The 18,511-nt window shown below is 32.8% G+C and overlaps 1 protein-coding gene across 1 annotated transcript in view; it reads right to left on the bottom strand.

Moving 5' to 3' along the window:
• The window catches only part of LOC148791436 (uncharacterized), a 35,995-nt gene extending 21,300 nt beyond the window's left edge, over window positions 1–14,695 (bottom strand). Inside the window, exons 1-3 of the mRNA XM_088888175.1 lie at window positions 13,664–14,695; window positions 13,400–13,564; window positions 3,571–4,776 (exon numbers count right to left, since the gene is read on the bottom strand). Coding sequence (XP_088744301.1) covers window positions 3,571–4,776; window positions 13,400–13,564; window positions 13,664–14,576 — 2,284 coding nt within the window. The 5' untranslated portion in view covers window positions 14,577–14,695. The remainder of the gene's footprint in view (window positions 1–3,570; window positions 4,777–13,399; window positions 13,565–13,663) is intronic.
• Window positions 14,696–18,511: the final 3,816 nt, after the last annotated feature.

Here is an 18,511-nt window from a genome sequence, read left to right on the forward strand (position 1 = left end):
CAGAGGTACGTCCTCTTAGACTAGGTCTTTCTTCTATAGTTCCATTTTCCTAAAGGCTCTAAGGAATATGATATTTGTCAAGCTACCAGAGCTGACCAAGATCCTTATCACCTCATAGTCATGGATGATGAGCTTAACTATTTGGGCAAGGTTTTAAAAACCAATCGGGAAATGGAATCATTGTAGCTATCAGTTTTTGGGTCAATAGTTCAACCGTCTGGGTTAAAAAGAAAAGAGAAAGGAAAGGAAGATGGGAAGATGTAGGAGGGAAAAAGAAAAAAGAGGAGGATGGTTCGACATCACCTACGACGATAATGGCTATGGCGAAGTGGTAGCAACACACATATCTGAGTTCTTAGATCTGAGACTTGAGACCAGAGACCTGAGTTCTCGGATCTCAGATCTGAGATTCTCTACCTCTTCTTCTTCTTCTTCTTCTTCTTCTTCTCTCTCTCTCTCTCTTTCTCTCTTCTTCTTCTTCTTCTTCCACAAATATAAAACATAAAACTCAGATCTAGCGTGTGTTTCTCTACATCTTTAGATAGTGAACCAGTGTCTGGGTCAAACGAGTCGACAATTCAGCTGCCCAAGTCAGTGGTTTTCTAACTAGTTGCTTTGACGGTTTCCAGGCTGAACGATCTAACCACCCGATGACAGTTCAAAAACATTGTACGAGGGCATCATTATGGGGGTAGTAGAAACCCATTGTGTCGTCTTCAGTGAGGTAATCACCTCTTCAACTCTTTGTCGCTTTAGTGGGTTCTCCTCATGGTCCAACCCTCTGAGTCAATGATGGTTCAAAAACATTGTACGAGGGCATCATTGTGTGGGTAGCAGACCCTAAGTGTGTCATCTTTGGTGAAGTAGATTGCTTCTTCAACTCTCTGTTGCTTTAGTGGGTTCTCCTCATGGCTCAACTCACAAACTAGGATTCAACTAGTTGAAGTATTGCAACCTACTTTTATTGACTTGCCGGTGATCATATTGACCATTCTGTGAACTACTAGCTTTAGGTCGATGCCACATAGTCTGTTGGCCATCAACTCCCATAGTAACCATGGAGGGCTCGACCTGTGGGGGCGGTCTTACAATCTGTTGACCATCAACTCATATAGAAGGCATGTAGGACTCAACCTGTGGGGGAGGCCTCATAGTTGGGGATGGGAGATTCTGTCCAAGCAAGACCACTAGAACTTGTCTGTGCTGGTCATTTTGATTCTGCTCCCTTATGGGGGTTCCTTCAATCTAGGCATTGTTGTTGGTAGAGAAAGCCATTAGTTATTTCGCAGAAAGACAGTGAGGAATTACTTTTTCGTAGTGGTTCCCGTAGACGACGCTAATTAATGTTGTACAAGAGAATAGTATCAGAGTACCTGAGTTGCTTTACTTAGGGTGGACACTTCGATGCAATAGTTAGCAAAGAGTTGTTGTGAGAGCTAGATAGCAGGAATGCTAAAGTGCTTGAGAACTAAATCGCCTGTACCTCTTCTAATTGAAGGGGATGCCTTTATGTAGGTGGAGGTAGCTATGACCTTCATGTAACGTGTCTGAGGTCTCTGGGAGGATGTGGCTGTAGCATGTCCGAGATCCTTAGGAATTTGTCCACCATGCTCAGGAGCAATTTCACAGTCGGAAATGGAATCCGTGTAGATTAACTCTGAAGTGGGCGACGCAAATGTAGGTCGCCAACTGGTTCTCCGTCAGGTTGGTGGAGATAGGTTGCCTCTTATGCCATCAAGTTGGCAAAGGTGTAGGTAGGTCGATCATCACGTCATGTAGGTTGCTATGTGAACCTCAGTCAGGTAGGTGACACCTCAATGAGAGGTTGCCCTTCATACCGAGGTCTCTAACTCAGCCCTAAGGTGGCCGCCCGATCCTGATGAGGTGTCTACAAGTCGGCCATAGCGAAGTGGTGATGAAGTGCCCTCGGGGCATGCGAGGTGCATTCAACATGGTTCCGAGATGGTCTCCATCATTTTGGTTGAGACAAATCATCGTCTACATGGTTCCAAGGTATCATGTGACAATTCTGGGATTCCAAGTGGCATGAACCAAATTTTCCTTCATCAATGCTTATCGAAAGATTTTGATAAAATAAATCATGGGAGTTAATGAGTTCAATTTCAAGTTAGTAAAGCGATGCTTATTGCAGGAATCTTATAGAATATCCCAATTGGATGGCTCTTTTAATGCGTTGGCTCATTGAACTGCAAAGTAATTTTTTCCAACCCATGATCGACAGGTTGGAGCTCAAACTTTTCATTTCCAAAAAAAAAAAATATCGACTAGGTCAGCAATTTAGTGATTCAGTCAGTTGAACAGCTGAACCATTTAACTTGGTCAGCGAGTCATAGGTCAGATATCAAATTTGTTTCTTTTTCTTATGTATTTTTAGCTACTTCTAATCTATCATCAATAGCAATAATTCTCATTTATTATATTTATTTTTGTTTAATACAATAAATATATAACAATAAATACATGTTAAAGTTTTCTGCAATTTTTTTTTCAATTTTCAATTTTTTATTTTATTATTTAATTTATGAAATCACAGATTGACTCATTTGACTGGCGCAGTGAAACAGATGATCCTCTATCAGACATAAAGAAAAAAAGTTTTTGTTTCATGATCAATCCTGAAAACAATGTTATAAAGTAGCTAGTAACCATTAATATTACAAATTAAGATATATTTATCGTTGGAAGCACAGTATGGGTGGACATACAGGGCTGATCAATTAAAATCAAATATGAACAAAGACATGGATATATAAATAGAACTTAACACTGATTCTTAATAGAAAAGAAAAAAAAAAAAAAAACACAAGGTAACATAATTAACTTGATCCTATTTAACAGTCCAGAGCTTAAACTAATGCAGAGGCGGAGCCCATTTTGGTCTAGCCGCAAAAAGATGTGGCATTGAAAAGATGCGAGAAATTTATTTTGGGTTAATTTTGGGAAGCTTTCAATGAAGTTTCTTCGTCTTTAGCATTTTAATCTCGCACGGAAAGATCCGAAAAGACACATGGAAAGATATGCACTTGTCAAACGGTCTTCCGACTGCTCAGATCTTATGTCAAAAACTCAATGCATCTTTAGACCATCAAACCATTGACCTGAAATATAAATCCCTAAGCCATTAAATTAATTGAATCAAATTAAAATGGAATTGACGGTTGGAGTAGAGAAATATTTCTTCTGATTTCATGTCTTTCCGGCAGTATTAATTTTTCCCATATAAAATTAATACTTACCTCTTTTCCCTTTTTATCTTGTACATGTGAATAGCATATGCATTTTACTTTAACACTAATAATATATAATATAACAAAATTAATATATTAATTACTTTCTAAGGTGTCTAATTAAAAATAGACATTTTGTAGAGATTCGGCATTTAAAATATCAACAACCTCAAGATCTAAATAATTACAAGAAAGAAATAGAAAGTTGGGGCAAAAGTTCTTTATTAAAACTCCTTCTAAGGACTTCCCCCTCCCCCCCCCCCCCAACTTTCTTTTTCCATTATATTTTATCAAACCAAACACGCAGACTAATAAGTGTTACGCAATAGCGGTTGGTCATCCAATGGTTTAGCCTTCTTCTCGAAGTTTTTGTATCCAATGGAATCTGAACCAGAATCCTGTATAGATGTTGGTCGATTTATAAGGCAATAATCCATCTCTTGATGGTTTTCTTGAACCAACGTATGAGCTTTAGACATTCTTAACCCCTCTAGCTCAACTGTAACTTCTTTCATCGTGGGTCTGTTTTTTCCATTCAAATCCAGGCACCTCTTTGCAAGGTTAGCAACCACCTCAATTTCTGCCTTTTCACCCTTCTTTACCACTTGAGCATCAAGAATTTCAAAGAGTCGGTTCTCCTCCATGGAAGAAAGAAAATAAGTGGCCAAGCTTTTATTCTCTCCTGGTCTAAATGAAGAAATTGGCTTCTCTCCGGTTAAAAGCTCTACAAGAACTACTCCAAAGCTATAAACATCACTCTTCTCTGTAAATTGACTTGATTGGAAGTACTGAGGATCCAAGTATCCTAATGTCCCTTGCACTGCTGTGGTTAGATGAGTTTTGTCAACTGCAATAGGCCTTGAAGTCCCGAAGTCTGACACTTTGGCTCTATATTTATCATCCAAGAGTATGTTTGAAGATTTAACATCTCTATGATATATTGGGATAGAAGCTGCTGAGTGTAAATAAGAAAGTGCTCCTGCAACTTCAGTAGCAATTCTTAGTCGATTATCCCATGTAAATAGCATGTCGTCATCACTTCGATCATGGATGTGATTGAAAAGGGTTCCACTAGAGATGAACTCATAAACCAGCAGAGGAACTTCTGTTTCCAAACAACAACCTAACAATTTAACCACATTTCTATGATTAATCTTGGAAAGTATAACAAGCTCATTGATGAATTGTTTGATTTGACCTTCATCCACCATTTCCACCTTTTTCGACTTCTTAATCGCCACAATTCTTCCATCTGTTAACATACCTTTATATACTGTACCTTGGCCACCTTGACCAAGTATTCGATTCTCGTTATAGTGATCTGTTGCCTTCTCCAACTCCTCAGCATGGAATATCTTGGTGTTATCGAAATTACCTTCCTCTAAAGATATTTGTTGTTGTAGTAACAAACCGCCATTTTGTTTAAAGAACTTCTCTTTTATTTTCTTACTTCTTATTCTCTTATGAAGTTGGTATAACCAGAAGCTAGCAAAGAATGATAACAATAGAGCTAAACTTGAGCCAATTCCTGCATAACCATTAGAAACCAAGTAGTTGAATAATAATTCAACAAGAAATTAGAGTTGATTAATATAGACTAATTGTACTTAATAGATTTCCTTCCTCTTAAATGGAGTTTATGATCTGTACTTGGATTAGGTTTCTAGCTTAATGCGTTAAGATCAATTTTCCAATCTTTATCAGATAATTAATCATGCATAGACATATTTTGGCTAAGCGGAATTTCCTAGGCTGAAATATTGCCACTTATCTTGAAACCAATAACCTAAGTGGTTATTCGATCCCCTTTAAGTGCATTTGGTTATGTCTTTGCTAGTGGTACACTTACGATTCTTATGCCAATATTTCTGCCTTTTAATTTTATTTTTCTCCCCTTTTAAGCTAGTTATTCCGTTCATTTCGATAAAATCAATATATATGACAAATTTCAGATACAATAGATCATGGTGGAAAGATATTTTATTCATGTTAAGAAACTGGTGTAAAAGTTATTTTATAACGTTTCTTGTGCAACATATATAAATGCTTGGAACTTTTAATAATTAAGGTATGCACGTCAAGGCTAAACCCTAAGATTCCATGATCTCATTTCTAAAATACCCCTAAATTCCAATAGTTTCATTTTTAAAATATCCTAAAATTTCCATGATCCCATTACTAAAAGTACTCCTAAATTTGATGTACTTTTTAGGTGGTTGCCTTGGTTCATGGAAAATTTGAGGATTCCTTGTTGGTGCCTTGACTCAAACTTGCCCTGTCATCGGGAATGGAGCGGGGATGGGGTAGTGGATTTTGTCTATAGGGTAGAGATGGGGAGGGGATGCCTTGCCCCGTTGCCATTCCTAATCAATCAAAATTTATTCAAATTGGTAATTAAAAATTTATATTTTCTTGACCCATCTTCTTACTATAATGTTCACCAAATTTCATCATCAACAAAAATAGTGATGTGTAGTACCCAAAATGCCCCATGGAAAAAGTGATAGATTTTATAATGACAATATTAAAATTTTATTTGTACTTATAATAAATTTTTTTATTAATTTTTAAGTTTTATTACTTTACTTTTATTATTTGTCTTATTGTATTATTTTTTTATCTTACTAGTATTTTAGATTTTTTTTATTCATCTTATTTCAATATTTAAGTTTTGGTTCAATTTTATATTGCATACTCAATGAACAATCTAATTCTAACGTCTTTGTCCCTCCAATTCTATTTCTATCCCTATCTTTCTCCAACAAAATATGTGTAGTTCACATATTTTGTTGGAGAAAGATGGGGATAGAAATAGAAAGAGAGGTATGAGAGGGATAGAGACATTAGAATTATATTGTTCATTAAGCATGCAAGATAGACTAGAAGATGTTTTAGGAGGAAGTTTTAAGTGGGGAGATAGTGTAAGAGAAATTTTAGGAGAGGAGATGATTTAGGTGATTGGGAATGCATGAGAGAGAGAGAGAGGCAAAGCTTAGGACTATTTTTATGATTTGATTTGAATTGTTGAGAGGAAGTATGATATGGCCTAATAAGATAGGTTAAACCCCTAGTGACTTGACTTAATAGGAGGGCAGGGAAGGGGAAATAAGAGAAACTTAATGAGGAAGCAAGAAAATGGGGCTTGGAGAAAGGAGAGGCATATTGACATGGACTGTTTTGCTTTATATATATAGTGTAGTATAGATGTGGTTTATTTATTTGGGTAAATTGCTAAACCTCCCTGAAGTGTTTGACTGGTGTTACTAGTTGAAACCTCCCATAAAGTTTGATAATTGCAATTATCTCCCCTGAATTTTTCACATAGTGGCAAGTAGACCCCCTTTGTTAGAACCCTCTGACAATATCCAAAATACCCATGCAGTATTGAGTCTGGGTTTTATAGGAAAAAAAAAAAACAAAACAAACTTTTTGAACAAAAAAAAAAGACGAGTTTAAAGGTGTAGCTTTACCTTTGAGTGATTGATGTGAAGGGCAAATTGGAAACATTAATCAATTTCAGAAAAGAGTTTGGGAGGGTTTAGGGTAGCAATTGATATGAAGAGAAAAATTGGAAAATAAACATTTTGGTTCAAAGTAACAGCATGGATATTTTGGACATTTCCTTGTCTCCTCTTAGAAGATTTTAACAGAGGGGTTCTATTTACAATTGTATTAGAAAGTTCAGGGGAGGTGATTGCAATTACCAAACCTAAAAGGAGATTTAAGCAATGGTAAAAAACTTTAGTGAAGGTTTATTCAAATTACCCTACTTATTTTGAAATTAAAATATAAAAGAAGTCACAACAAAGACGCTATTTTATTTGATATCCTCAAGTAAAATCAGCCATATCCTCTCTTTTCTTCTTTGGATTTTTTTCTTTTTATTTCTTTTAATATAAGTATTGGTTGGATATCATCATCTATATCACTTCTAAATACCTGATATTTACTTAGGATAAAACAATGCCAATGTGGTATTGCGAGGTCAGAATCTTGTCGGGGTTCAACACATCGTGCCAGTGTGGTATTGATACGTTTTCCTGATAAACTTGTAGGGACCCGTGTGATGATCTGAAAGATTTAATAATTTTATTTTTCATTTAATGTTAATTTAATATGAATAAATATTTTTATTGAATTTAGTTTTATTAATAATTTGTAGTATATAAAAGCTAACATTTTTATTAATTCCACTACTAATTAACAATTATATAGGAATGACAATGGGGTGGGTTCAAAGCAGGGCACCCCATCCCTTTCCCTGCCCCATACTCAAGACACTCTACCCCATCCCCGCCCCATCCCTAATGTTATGTGGGCTCAGGGCAAGGTAACCACTCCTTAATGTCGGAGGAGTTCAGGGGCAAGACACCCCACTCCTCATTAATGATGGAGAATCCTCGAATTTCCATACCCCGTCTCCATTATTGGGTGGGTGCAAGTAGAGATGTAAATTGGGTCATGCTGGGTTGGCACAACACGAACCACATGTGGCCCGCACAAAATGTGAGTTGTGTTGTGTTGGCCCACGAGGCGTCTTGGGCCATGCCTCCCTCTAGGATAATTTGGGGGCTCGGTTTGGCACGGCCCATGCGCGGCTCGAGACCGCACAGGCCCGTGCCGTGTCATGGGTCGGGCTGGTCCATGGGCCGGGTTTTCGGTTAGGCCATGCCACACACCAAGCCAAGCTCAAGGCAAGGCACCTACTCCTTGTCCAAGTTTTTTAAAATTGGACCGGATAGGGTACCATTTTGGGGTTGAACGATCCAATTGTTTAGTCCGAATGGATGACCTGCTCTGACAAAAAAAAAATAAACACTTAAAAAAGAAAATAAAAGGCCAAAAACTGTTGTTCGTGTTGACGGTTTGACCACCCAGGTCAGCGGTTTGCTAACCAAAAAAATGGTTTTTGCACAAAAAGTAGTTTTGAGGTGAAACGGTGTCGGTTCCCAATTTTTTCGGGTCTAACCATCTGCTTTGATCCAGTTTTGAAAACACTACCCCCATCAATCCAATATTCAATTTGATGATAGAAATGACCAAATGAATATATTGAGTATCAACCACCTGGTAAGTTTCTAAAAGTACACTAAATTGTCTTTAATATTAAAAAATGCAATTTTATGTAAAATTTGGAAAATTTATTGTACTTGTGTAATTTTGAAAATTTATTCAAATTTATTTAAATTTTATTAAATAATTTATTTTCTTTTTAAATGGTTTATTTATAGAATTATACCAATTTATCTTATAATTTCTAATATAAACTAACCAATAATTTCTTTTTTCCAATATTATACTAATTTATCTTAATAATTTGTGTAATTATTTGTTCAAATTATAGTTTTCCATTCCCCATAGTCATTTATCTTTGATAATTTTTAATAATTTGCAATGAAAATTACATAATTTTTCAATTTTCAAAATATATCAAATGTAATAAATTTTCATAAAATTTCCAAAATATTCTAATCATTTTCAATAATTATTTAATGCATTTTAAATAAACATTCAAATACTTTATATCTTTTAATTCCAAAAATTTTATTTTATGAAAATGTAGTTTTATGAGATTTTTTGAAAATTTTATTACATTTGTGTAACTATGGGGATTTATTGATTTTTTTTTAAATTGTTATTAAATATATATTTTTCTTTGGTAGTTTACTAAGAAAATTACACTAATTTATCTTTTACTTTTCAATATAAATTAATTAATAATTTCATTTTAAAACATTATAATATTTTGTTCCGCAATTTGTATTTGGTTTTTAATTATAATAATAACAATAACTAAAATTTTATACTTTTTGATAGTTGTTAAATATAATTCTCAATTTTATAGAAATTAGTTAAAGAGTTTGCAATTTCTATAAAATGTTGTTAATGAGTTAATTAATAACAATATTTATTAATTTTTGGTAATTTACTAACCGTACTAATAAAAATATTTAAATTTTGATAATTTACTAACCGTATTTTTTAACTTTTGGTAATAACACTATTTAATACTCATTGAATATGGGTGGGATTAAATATTAACTATATTTAATTATTTATTAATTAATATGAATATTTTAAATGAGGGAGAGTGTATATAGATGGGGGGATGAATTTTAGAAATTGATTGGTGAGTGGGGCAACATGATACTTTCCTATTGGTTTAAATAAGAGACCTTAGGAGAGAGATTATATGAACATTTTTAGGCAGTTGGGCGACATGGCTTAATGGGAGTGGTGGGAAGGGAAGAGGAGAGAAAGTCAAAGAGAATGCAGAGTGGGGATAATGGAGCGTAGCATGGTGACTGGACCAGTGCGATGCAAGGGATTTGTTAAGCTAAAGTTGAACGATAGAAATATATAAGAGTATATAACATTTTAATAAACAATCTGACCAAAAATATCATTGTAATTTAATTTTGTAATTTATTTTTTAATAATATCATTGTAATTTATGAAATTTAAAGTTAATTTTTAAGTTTAAATCTTTTGAACACACAAAATAAACCAAAAATAGACCCAAATTGATACAACCTGAGTTGGTGGGTTTTTAGTAATGATCAATCGGTTTCGAATGACAAACTGCGGATTTGACCAGATCGATTTGGTTAGCGAAACAACCTACAACTGAACTAAACCAATCAATTAACACTCCTAATTTCAACTAAATTTATTGTCTAATTTCTAATAAACAACAATAATTTCATGATGAATTTTGTAATAATATTGAATTATTAATAATATAAATATTATTAAATATATTAATTTTCTCTGTTTTGAATAAATATCTTAAATTTAGATATAATTTTGTTATAACATTTAAATAGTTCTAACTTTTTTTAATTGAAACTTTCTTTACATAGATATAGATAAAAAGTGGGGGAGAGGAGAAATAGGAATTAGAGATAGTTTAGGAAAGAATCTCTCTACTAAATTAGAGATAATTTAAGAGATAAATAGGAGTTAGAGATAATTCAGGAGATAAATAGGAATTAGAGACAATTTAGGAGGAAGCAAGGGAAAGTGATGCCACTTAACTAAACATTAGAAAAGCTTTATGGTTGTTAGAAATAGTTAGGTATTTGTGATTTCCTTATTCGTTTAATGGTTAATTATGTGGAAGTAAAAAATAAAAAATTCAAAAAAAAAACAGAAAATTAGGAAGGGGGGTTTCTTGCAAGGAGTGCTATGCTGACATTAAAACAAAGGGGTCAAGAAATTTTCTCCTTTTATTGAATTTTTTGTTTTTTTATTCTATGTCATTTTTGAAACAACCAATCAGATGCACTTTCCCAATAACCTAAATAATCTTTTCTCCTAAAATTTATCCTAAACTACCTCCTCCAATTTCTCTACATTATCTCTAATTCCTATTTATCTCCACAATTATCTCTAATTTAGTAGAGAGTTTCTCTCCTAAATTATCTATAATTCTTATTTATCCTCTCCCCTACTTTTTATGTATATCTATCTAAAGAAAGTTTGGATTAAAAAAAATTAAGAATTATTTAAATATTCTAACAAAATTATATAATAACATTAAAATATTTATTAACACAAAAATAATTTTATATTTTTACAAAGTATATCAGAAAATTATGTAATAATAGTTTAAACTAAGTTTTCTCGGATTATCAATTTAAATGCTTTTCAAATATTTAATAATATGTAATAGCTTTAAATAAATAAAATTCAAATAACAAAAAACTTAAATGTTTTATAGATTATTTAAACATGAAACTAACTAAATATTTATCATAACTTATTTTCAATAGATAAAATATCGAAATTATCTAATAAATAGTTTTATATTTTTACAAAATATATCATGAAATTAGGTACTAACAATTTAAATTATGTTTTTTCTGGATCATCAATTTAAATGTTTTTCAAACATTTAATAATATGTAATATCTTAGAATAAGTAAAATTCAAATAATAAAAAATTTTAATATTTTATAGATTATTTAAATATTTAAATAACTAGATATTTATCATAACTAGATTTTAAATAGTTAAAATAACGAAATTATGTTATAAATTTAAAAAAACTTCTTCAAAGCAAAAAAATAATTATAACATAATATTGAAAATAATAATTTTTTAATATATTACGAAATTAATAATGAAATTATGTAATAATAGTATAAATTACGATTTTATGGATAATTAAATTCCATCAACAATTAACATTTTAAAATTTAAATATAGTACATATTATTTAAGTATATAAATAATTGTGTATTTTAAATAACAAAATATTTAATATAACTAGATTTTAAATAGTTAATGTAAAGAAATTATGTAATAAATTTAAAAAAAAATGAAAAGTAGAAAAATAATTATAACATAATACTAAAATTAATAATAATTTAATATTTTTACATAATATTGTAAATAAATAATTTCACTTAAATCAAGTAATACTTCGAGAAAATAACTTTCAAAAAAATTAATATTTATTGATAATAATTTTAAACTCTTAATCTGTATTTATTGTGTAATTATATATACTAAAATTAGTATTTATTGTATTTCAGTAATTATTTATTAGTTTTGTGATAAATGTATTTTCAATATATTTATAAATTTATTTTGTTTTGTTATTTAATAGAAAACTTTCAATAATTATTGGAGATTAAACTACTATTTGTGAAATTTTTAAATTTAATTTATTGTACTTATTGTGTTTTTGTTATAACTTATTGGTTAATATTTATTCGGGATTTTACTTTTTATTGACTAAGTCAATATATTTTTTGTACTTATTGTATTTTTTTCATTGTCAATATATTTTCAATAATTGTGTATTTTTGCTATAAAGTTTCAATTATTATTAGATATTAAACTATTGTTATTTATGAGAGATGAGAATATTAATTTAGCTAAAATTATGAGCATTCATGAGTAGGTTCGGTTTGTTCGTAGGCTATTTGGCCAACCAAATTGACCTGGTGAGGTTGGGGAGTTGGTCAGTTAAAACCAACTAACCTTTTGTGAAAACCAACCCACTCAAATTGTATTTGTTTGGGTCGATTTTTTGGTTTGGCCAATTGATTCAAAATATTTTAACTTTTTAAATTAAATTTAATTTTAAAAATTATAGTGTAATTATTAAAAAATAAAGTTAAAAATTATATTTATGATATAAAACATTTTAGCATATTATATTTAAAATATAAAATACTAATATATATCCATGGTTACGTCGTTCAATTTTGGCTGGTTTACAAATGGCCAAAGTGAAATTGATCCAACTTGGTCGAATTAGGAAATTTTTGAACCAAAGCCGACCTAAAATACTAGAAAATTGACAAACTTGGATCAAGTTGATTGGGTTGGTTGGTTTCATTAGTTTGATGAGTAAACCTTTCATTAAGGAGTGTTTGTTTTGCCATTAGGCCCATGATTTTTTATTCCAAAAATACTCTTAATACTTTTTTGTACAAAAAATAAAATTAACTAAATATAGGCAATAGAGTGGTTGCCCATGTCTTATAAAGGGAAAAAATGATATTTTTATTTTTATTTTCTTTTAATTAAATTTTTTTAAATGAACATTAGGATCAACAATGCCATTTTCCACTATCATCTAATGGAAGATTGATTAAATCCATTACAAATTATAAGTGGTGTTTAAGTAAAGTTTTAACTATAGGGTAGATATTAGTAAATCCATAAAACTAAAAAGGGTATTTTAATAAATGATATTTTCTATTATTTAACTTTCACTTAGTAAATCCTGCATGGTCCCCACTAGTATATATATATATATATATATATATATATAGATTTTATTTAGAACACCCAAAACAGTTGTTTCCCTGATAAACCACTCAACCAAACAGAAAATGAGGCTCCATTTCAAGAAATCACTATTTGGTGCTAACGTGGCACCATTTTTCCGATTAACAGCAATTAATGATACAAAACACCACTAAAATAAGGCAAACAACCCTCAGACCCAACGGCGCACCTGCACAAAATTTATACATGCTCCAGCGCGCAGAAAACTCGGAACTTTTTACAAATCCAAAATTAATTAGTATTAAAAATCACAGGGTACAATTAACTAATTATCCCCGGTTTCATTACGATGAGTTTTTGGGTACGAAAAATTTAAAATTGGAACTACAATATATTAATATTACCTGTAACGATCGCAAACGTTCGACTTCGATTTTTAATGCAACCAGTACCAGATCCTCCCTTGAAGCCGTCTCCGTGAGTCCCCTTGGGGCACGAACAATTGTAACTTCCCACTGTATTTGTGCACACATGTGTGCAGTTGTTGTCTTCCTTGCATTCATCGATGTCTACATTCAAAACCAGCCATGAATGGAAGTTATTAATTCTCAGTAGGGTGAAATGAATTCTGAAAACAAAAAATTATTAAGAGAGGTCGCCATCATCACCTTGGCATCCTTGGGGTAGATAAGGGTTCCCCCGGTAACCTTGCTTACAGTGACAATTATAGCCGCCGGTGGGGTTGGAGGAATCGGAGCAATCGGTGTTGTCTCCACATGCGTAGCTCGTCCGATTCTTTATTGCATAGGTGCAGTTGTCGTCGGGGATTACCCAGTCCAGCACCACTGGAGTTACAGGGGCTCCGTCGTAACGGATCGGAAGCCTCTTCTTGGGGAGATCCATGAGGTCGGGTGAGGAGAAATTGAAGTTATTAAACCAATCTTGGTCAGCCAGGAAGGCGTAGCTGCAGGGATTGAAGTCCAACGAGTCGGTGTGGTTGTAAAAGCTGGAGAGTCTGACGTTAAAGGTATGAAGACCATTTGGAATGGAAGTCTGGCAGCATCCAATGCCGGAACAGGAGCCATTAATCAGAGTTTCGTGGCTTGTACAAAATGAGATGCAACCGCTCGTAAAAGAATAACCTGATGACAATGAACTCGATATGTAGGCCTTGGTGTCGCAACCGATCGCCGTGAATTTGTTTCGGGTGCTCGAGAAGCTTAATATATTTCCCAGTGTGATATCTATTTCTTGGAACCCGTCATAGGTTCTACCACTTTGATTGTAACAGTCGATGGTAATCCAGATATAGACAGTGGATTGGCCTTCTAACGAGATATTCAGGAAGGGTATGTTTCCTCCCTCGAAGTGAAGCACTGGATGGCCAGATGAAGTGTTACAAACTAAGTGGAAATGTGAGTCTCTGAAACAGTCTGAATCATCATTTCCAACTCCAAAGGGATATGGGATGCTCAGTTCCCCACATTTTTCTTGGCAACCAGGCTTCGCCAAACTCTGAGAAGAAGTTGATGCCGAATTCAGAAATAGGATTACTGACACGACGATAATCTTCCAACCCATCTCTCTCTCTTTGCAATTGTGCAGACCTGATTTTGTGTATCTGGTTTTATGTAGATGAAGAACAGCGATTTTGTTTTTGATAATTAAAAAATATATCTATTAAATCACAAAAAAGACAATAAAAGTCCACTCGTAACTGAACTGGAAGCTTCATTGTATACATGTTATTTATAGCGATCTCCACACGTAGAAAGAGAGAAAGAGACTTTCGTTGACTTGACTTAACTTGATTTTACATAGGAATTCACAGGCCAAAATAAGCGGGTGCAAAATTTGATTGATTTTTTTTCTTCCTTTATTAAATAACTATTAATTTTCGACCGCGTGTAAGAGACCCATGCAGCATATGATAAGAGGTATTTGTCTTAAATGGAGAAGTTTCAGATGAAGCCTCTCGTCTTTTGGGTAGAAGTAGAATTATCAGAAGATATGCTCATTGTTAGCACCTGATATTTATTCGGTTCACTCTCTAACCCACTTTTTATGCGATCAAATTTTATTACTTTCTTTAAAATATGTTAAAATCTTAGGAAACTAAAATCTATCATCACACTACCTTTCGATGGTACTGATTGCACTTCATCATCGCACTGGTCAGATGATCAAACTCCATCATATGAAACAAAACCCTTAAATACTCAATTGCTCTAAAGTTCACGTTTAAATTCCTTAATTTTTTCGTTAATCTATCAAAGATAACATTTTGACGAATCTAACACTGTGACATTTCTTAAGCCTAAAACCCACGGTTTACAAATCTTTGACACAATCGAATCATTCCACCAGTTCTGTAATTCAAATCCTTATCACTACCAAGTTTAAAACCAAGATTCCCTCATTTAGACAAGTCTACAGTTAGACAAGTCTCTTGGACGTTTATGTAGATGTTTTAATTAAGAAAATGAAATCAGGGTGATAAGGTGAATCTCAACCGTTTGGAAAAATTCTTGGTTAAGAGCGACCGGAGTGCAATAGTTCTCTAGAATGAACAGGCTCTAATCCACTTTTTATGCGATCAAATTTTACCACTTTCTCTAGAATATGTTAAAATCCTAGGAAACTAAAATCTATTATTACACTATTTTTCGATGCTACTGATTGCACTCTATCACCGCATCGGTCAGACGATCAAACTCCATCATATGAAACAAAACCCATAAACACTCAATTACTTCAAAGTTCACCTTTAAATTCTTTAATTTTTTCGTTCATCTATCAAATATTACATTTTGATGAATCTAACACTATGACATTTCTTGAACACTGCTTTTATTTTGAAAGGGAAAAATAGATTGATTTTGGTTCAAAAAATAATACATGTTTTCAGAACCAATAAAATATTGGGGATCCATGAGGCCCACCATGAGAACTTGCCGTGCCCGGACCGGATCCATTGACTAGCTATAGACCCATCATTAGGACGATCAACTACACTATAATTATTAATTATAGAGATTTTGGCCCTTTTTGTGAAAATTAAAGCGGAACCCACTGCAGTCCACACATTTTTCCTTAAAAAAAATGACACTTTGTCTTACGTGACCAATGCCCAACTTATGGGGCATGATCAATAATTCGACATGAATACATGATCAATAATTATAGTAATAAAATAATATAATTTTGTCATTAATAACTAAAATACATAAATTATTGTTGCAACAATTTAGTATATAAACTAGCAAGAGAGCGCTTCCATTTACAGGGTGCAAAGCTGCAGCATGCACACACGTAAAAATAAAAGAAAAAAAAATAAAAAGGAAAAAATAAGTCTTTTAATTTTTTAGGTGGTATAGAATAGTGGAGAATTTTTCAGGGAAAATTGTATATTAGTATTCTGTACTTTGGGCTTAAATTTCACTTTAGTCCTCAAACATTAAAACATGCCAATCCAGTATGTAAACTTCTAACACGTGCCAATTTATAAAACATGCTAAAATAGGCGTGCCTTGAGGATTGGGCAAGGCAACAAGACACCAACAGAGATTCAGATCTGACAAAGTCCAGGGTGGAAAAGTGAAGAGTACAAGAATCTAAGGCCATGTTTGATTTCTCGCTGTAATTCTCATATTTTTTAATTCTTGTTCATTTTGGGCAAGAATGAATAATAATAGGGCAAGAATGAATAATAATAGAGTGAAAAATCAGCCTCTAACATAAAAATTAAGGTAATTGACTGCAACATAAAAAATATTCATGTCCCATCTTACTTATTTTCCTTCTTTAAAGAAACTCTATGTCAGTGGTCATAAACAGCCAACCTGCTAGGTCTATAAAATTACCACCATAAATGTTTGTTGGTGGATTACCGTTGAAACTTGTACCAATGGGCATTGATCGTTGGCTATCCACCAGAAAACATCTATGCCGATGATTTTGGGCATTGGTGGAATGTATTTCATAGGAAAAAAAATGTTTGGTTATTGCTACCCATTTTCTATTTTAAAATTTCATCTTAGATGAGAATGAGAGTTCAATCAAATATGGCCTAGATCGTTACTTCAGTCGGTAAGAAATGAATCAAATTTCATCCTCACAAATCCAGTCTTCACACTGTCCTCGTAACATTACAGTTGTGCACTCAGAACATCTCTATATTTGTATAATTTCATTAATGGGAAGATGTTCCCAATACATGGATGAAATTGTTGGGAGGACGGTGTGAGGACAAAATCCCAATTCACTCAAATGAGGACTTCCAAATTAACACACAGTATGGCCCTTGACAGGGGTAAAAATGTCATGAAAAGTGGGATATTTGAATGAGTTAAACACGATAGATGAAGCGAATATGTAAATCAATTTGCATGCAAACAACTAACCACAGAGTAACAAAACCTAAAAATTAAACTCATGACCAATCAATGTTTATCATCCAATTTTAAACTAATCAACTGATGCCATGCATTCATTGTAATTCATGTGGGCTTGTCATTGGTTAACTTCTTCATGTATCATTCCTTTCTAGTTGACAAGGGATTACACAAAGATTGGATCAATGATCCATTAACAGTTACCACTTAAACAAGCATAAGTGAGTTTCACAGAACCTCAACCAGATTAACAGTTACCACTTTTTAACATTGGCATAAACAAAAATGCAATTTTACATGTAATAGAAAAGACAATGTTTACAGAACACAAGTTCTCGATCTGTAATTAAGAATATGGTTTCAAACTACATGTTCTCGTTACATATCTAAATCACATAAATATGGAAATAAATAACCAAAAATAAGGTGGGAAACATCATCCATATAACTAACATTTGGAGGATAGATCAGTTTTATTTATTTATTTTTTTTGTTTTTTTACCAGTGTGTATCCTTGGAAGATTAGCAAATTGGTGAGAGTTTCTCTCTGTTTCGATTCGTTTTAATAAAATTTTATGATAAATGATACATTAAAAAAACTCAGGAGGGGTCTTTGTTACAATATAAAAGTTCAAGGGGCTTTATCGCAATTAAAAGTAAAGAAGTATTTGTCACTGACCCCATATTTTTATAATTTATCTTTTATATTTTATTATTTGATTTATGACATGATGAATTGACTATTTCAACCCCAACAATTAAACCAATGACCAAGGTTCAAAGTATCGACACATATCACCTCATATTGGCTGATACGTATCATTCCGAGACCCCTCCGATACGCCCCTACAATGGGTGCATCGGAGGTTTGACCGGTTCAGGGTGTGGAGGAGGCCTAAACCGGCTCCCTTGAACTAGTTGCAAAAAAAAAAAAAAGCACTAAGAAGCTGTATCGATTCGCCAATACGTCCATACTGGCATATCGATATTTTGAACCTTACCAATGACATATGCAAGTTATTGGTTATTAAAACATTCGTCTAAAGTAATCACCAATATTTAAAATTAAGATATATTAAGGGTCCCTTTGGTTTGTAGGAATTGGAATCAGAATGGGCTATT

The sequence above is a fragment of the Nelumbo nucifera genome, chromosome 5, assembly GCF_055504915.1.
Source record: "Nelumbo nucifera cultivar China Antique chromosome 5, China Antique-T2T, whole genome shotgun sequence".
Lineage (NCBI taxonomy): Eukaryota > Viridiplantae > Streptophyta > Magnoliopsida > Proteales > Nelumbonaceae > Nelumbo > Nelumbo nucifera.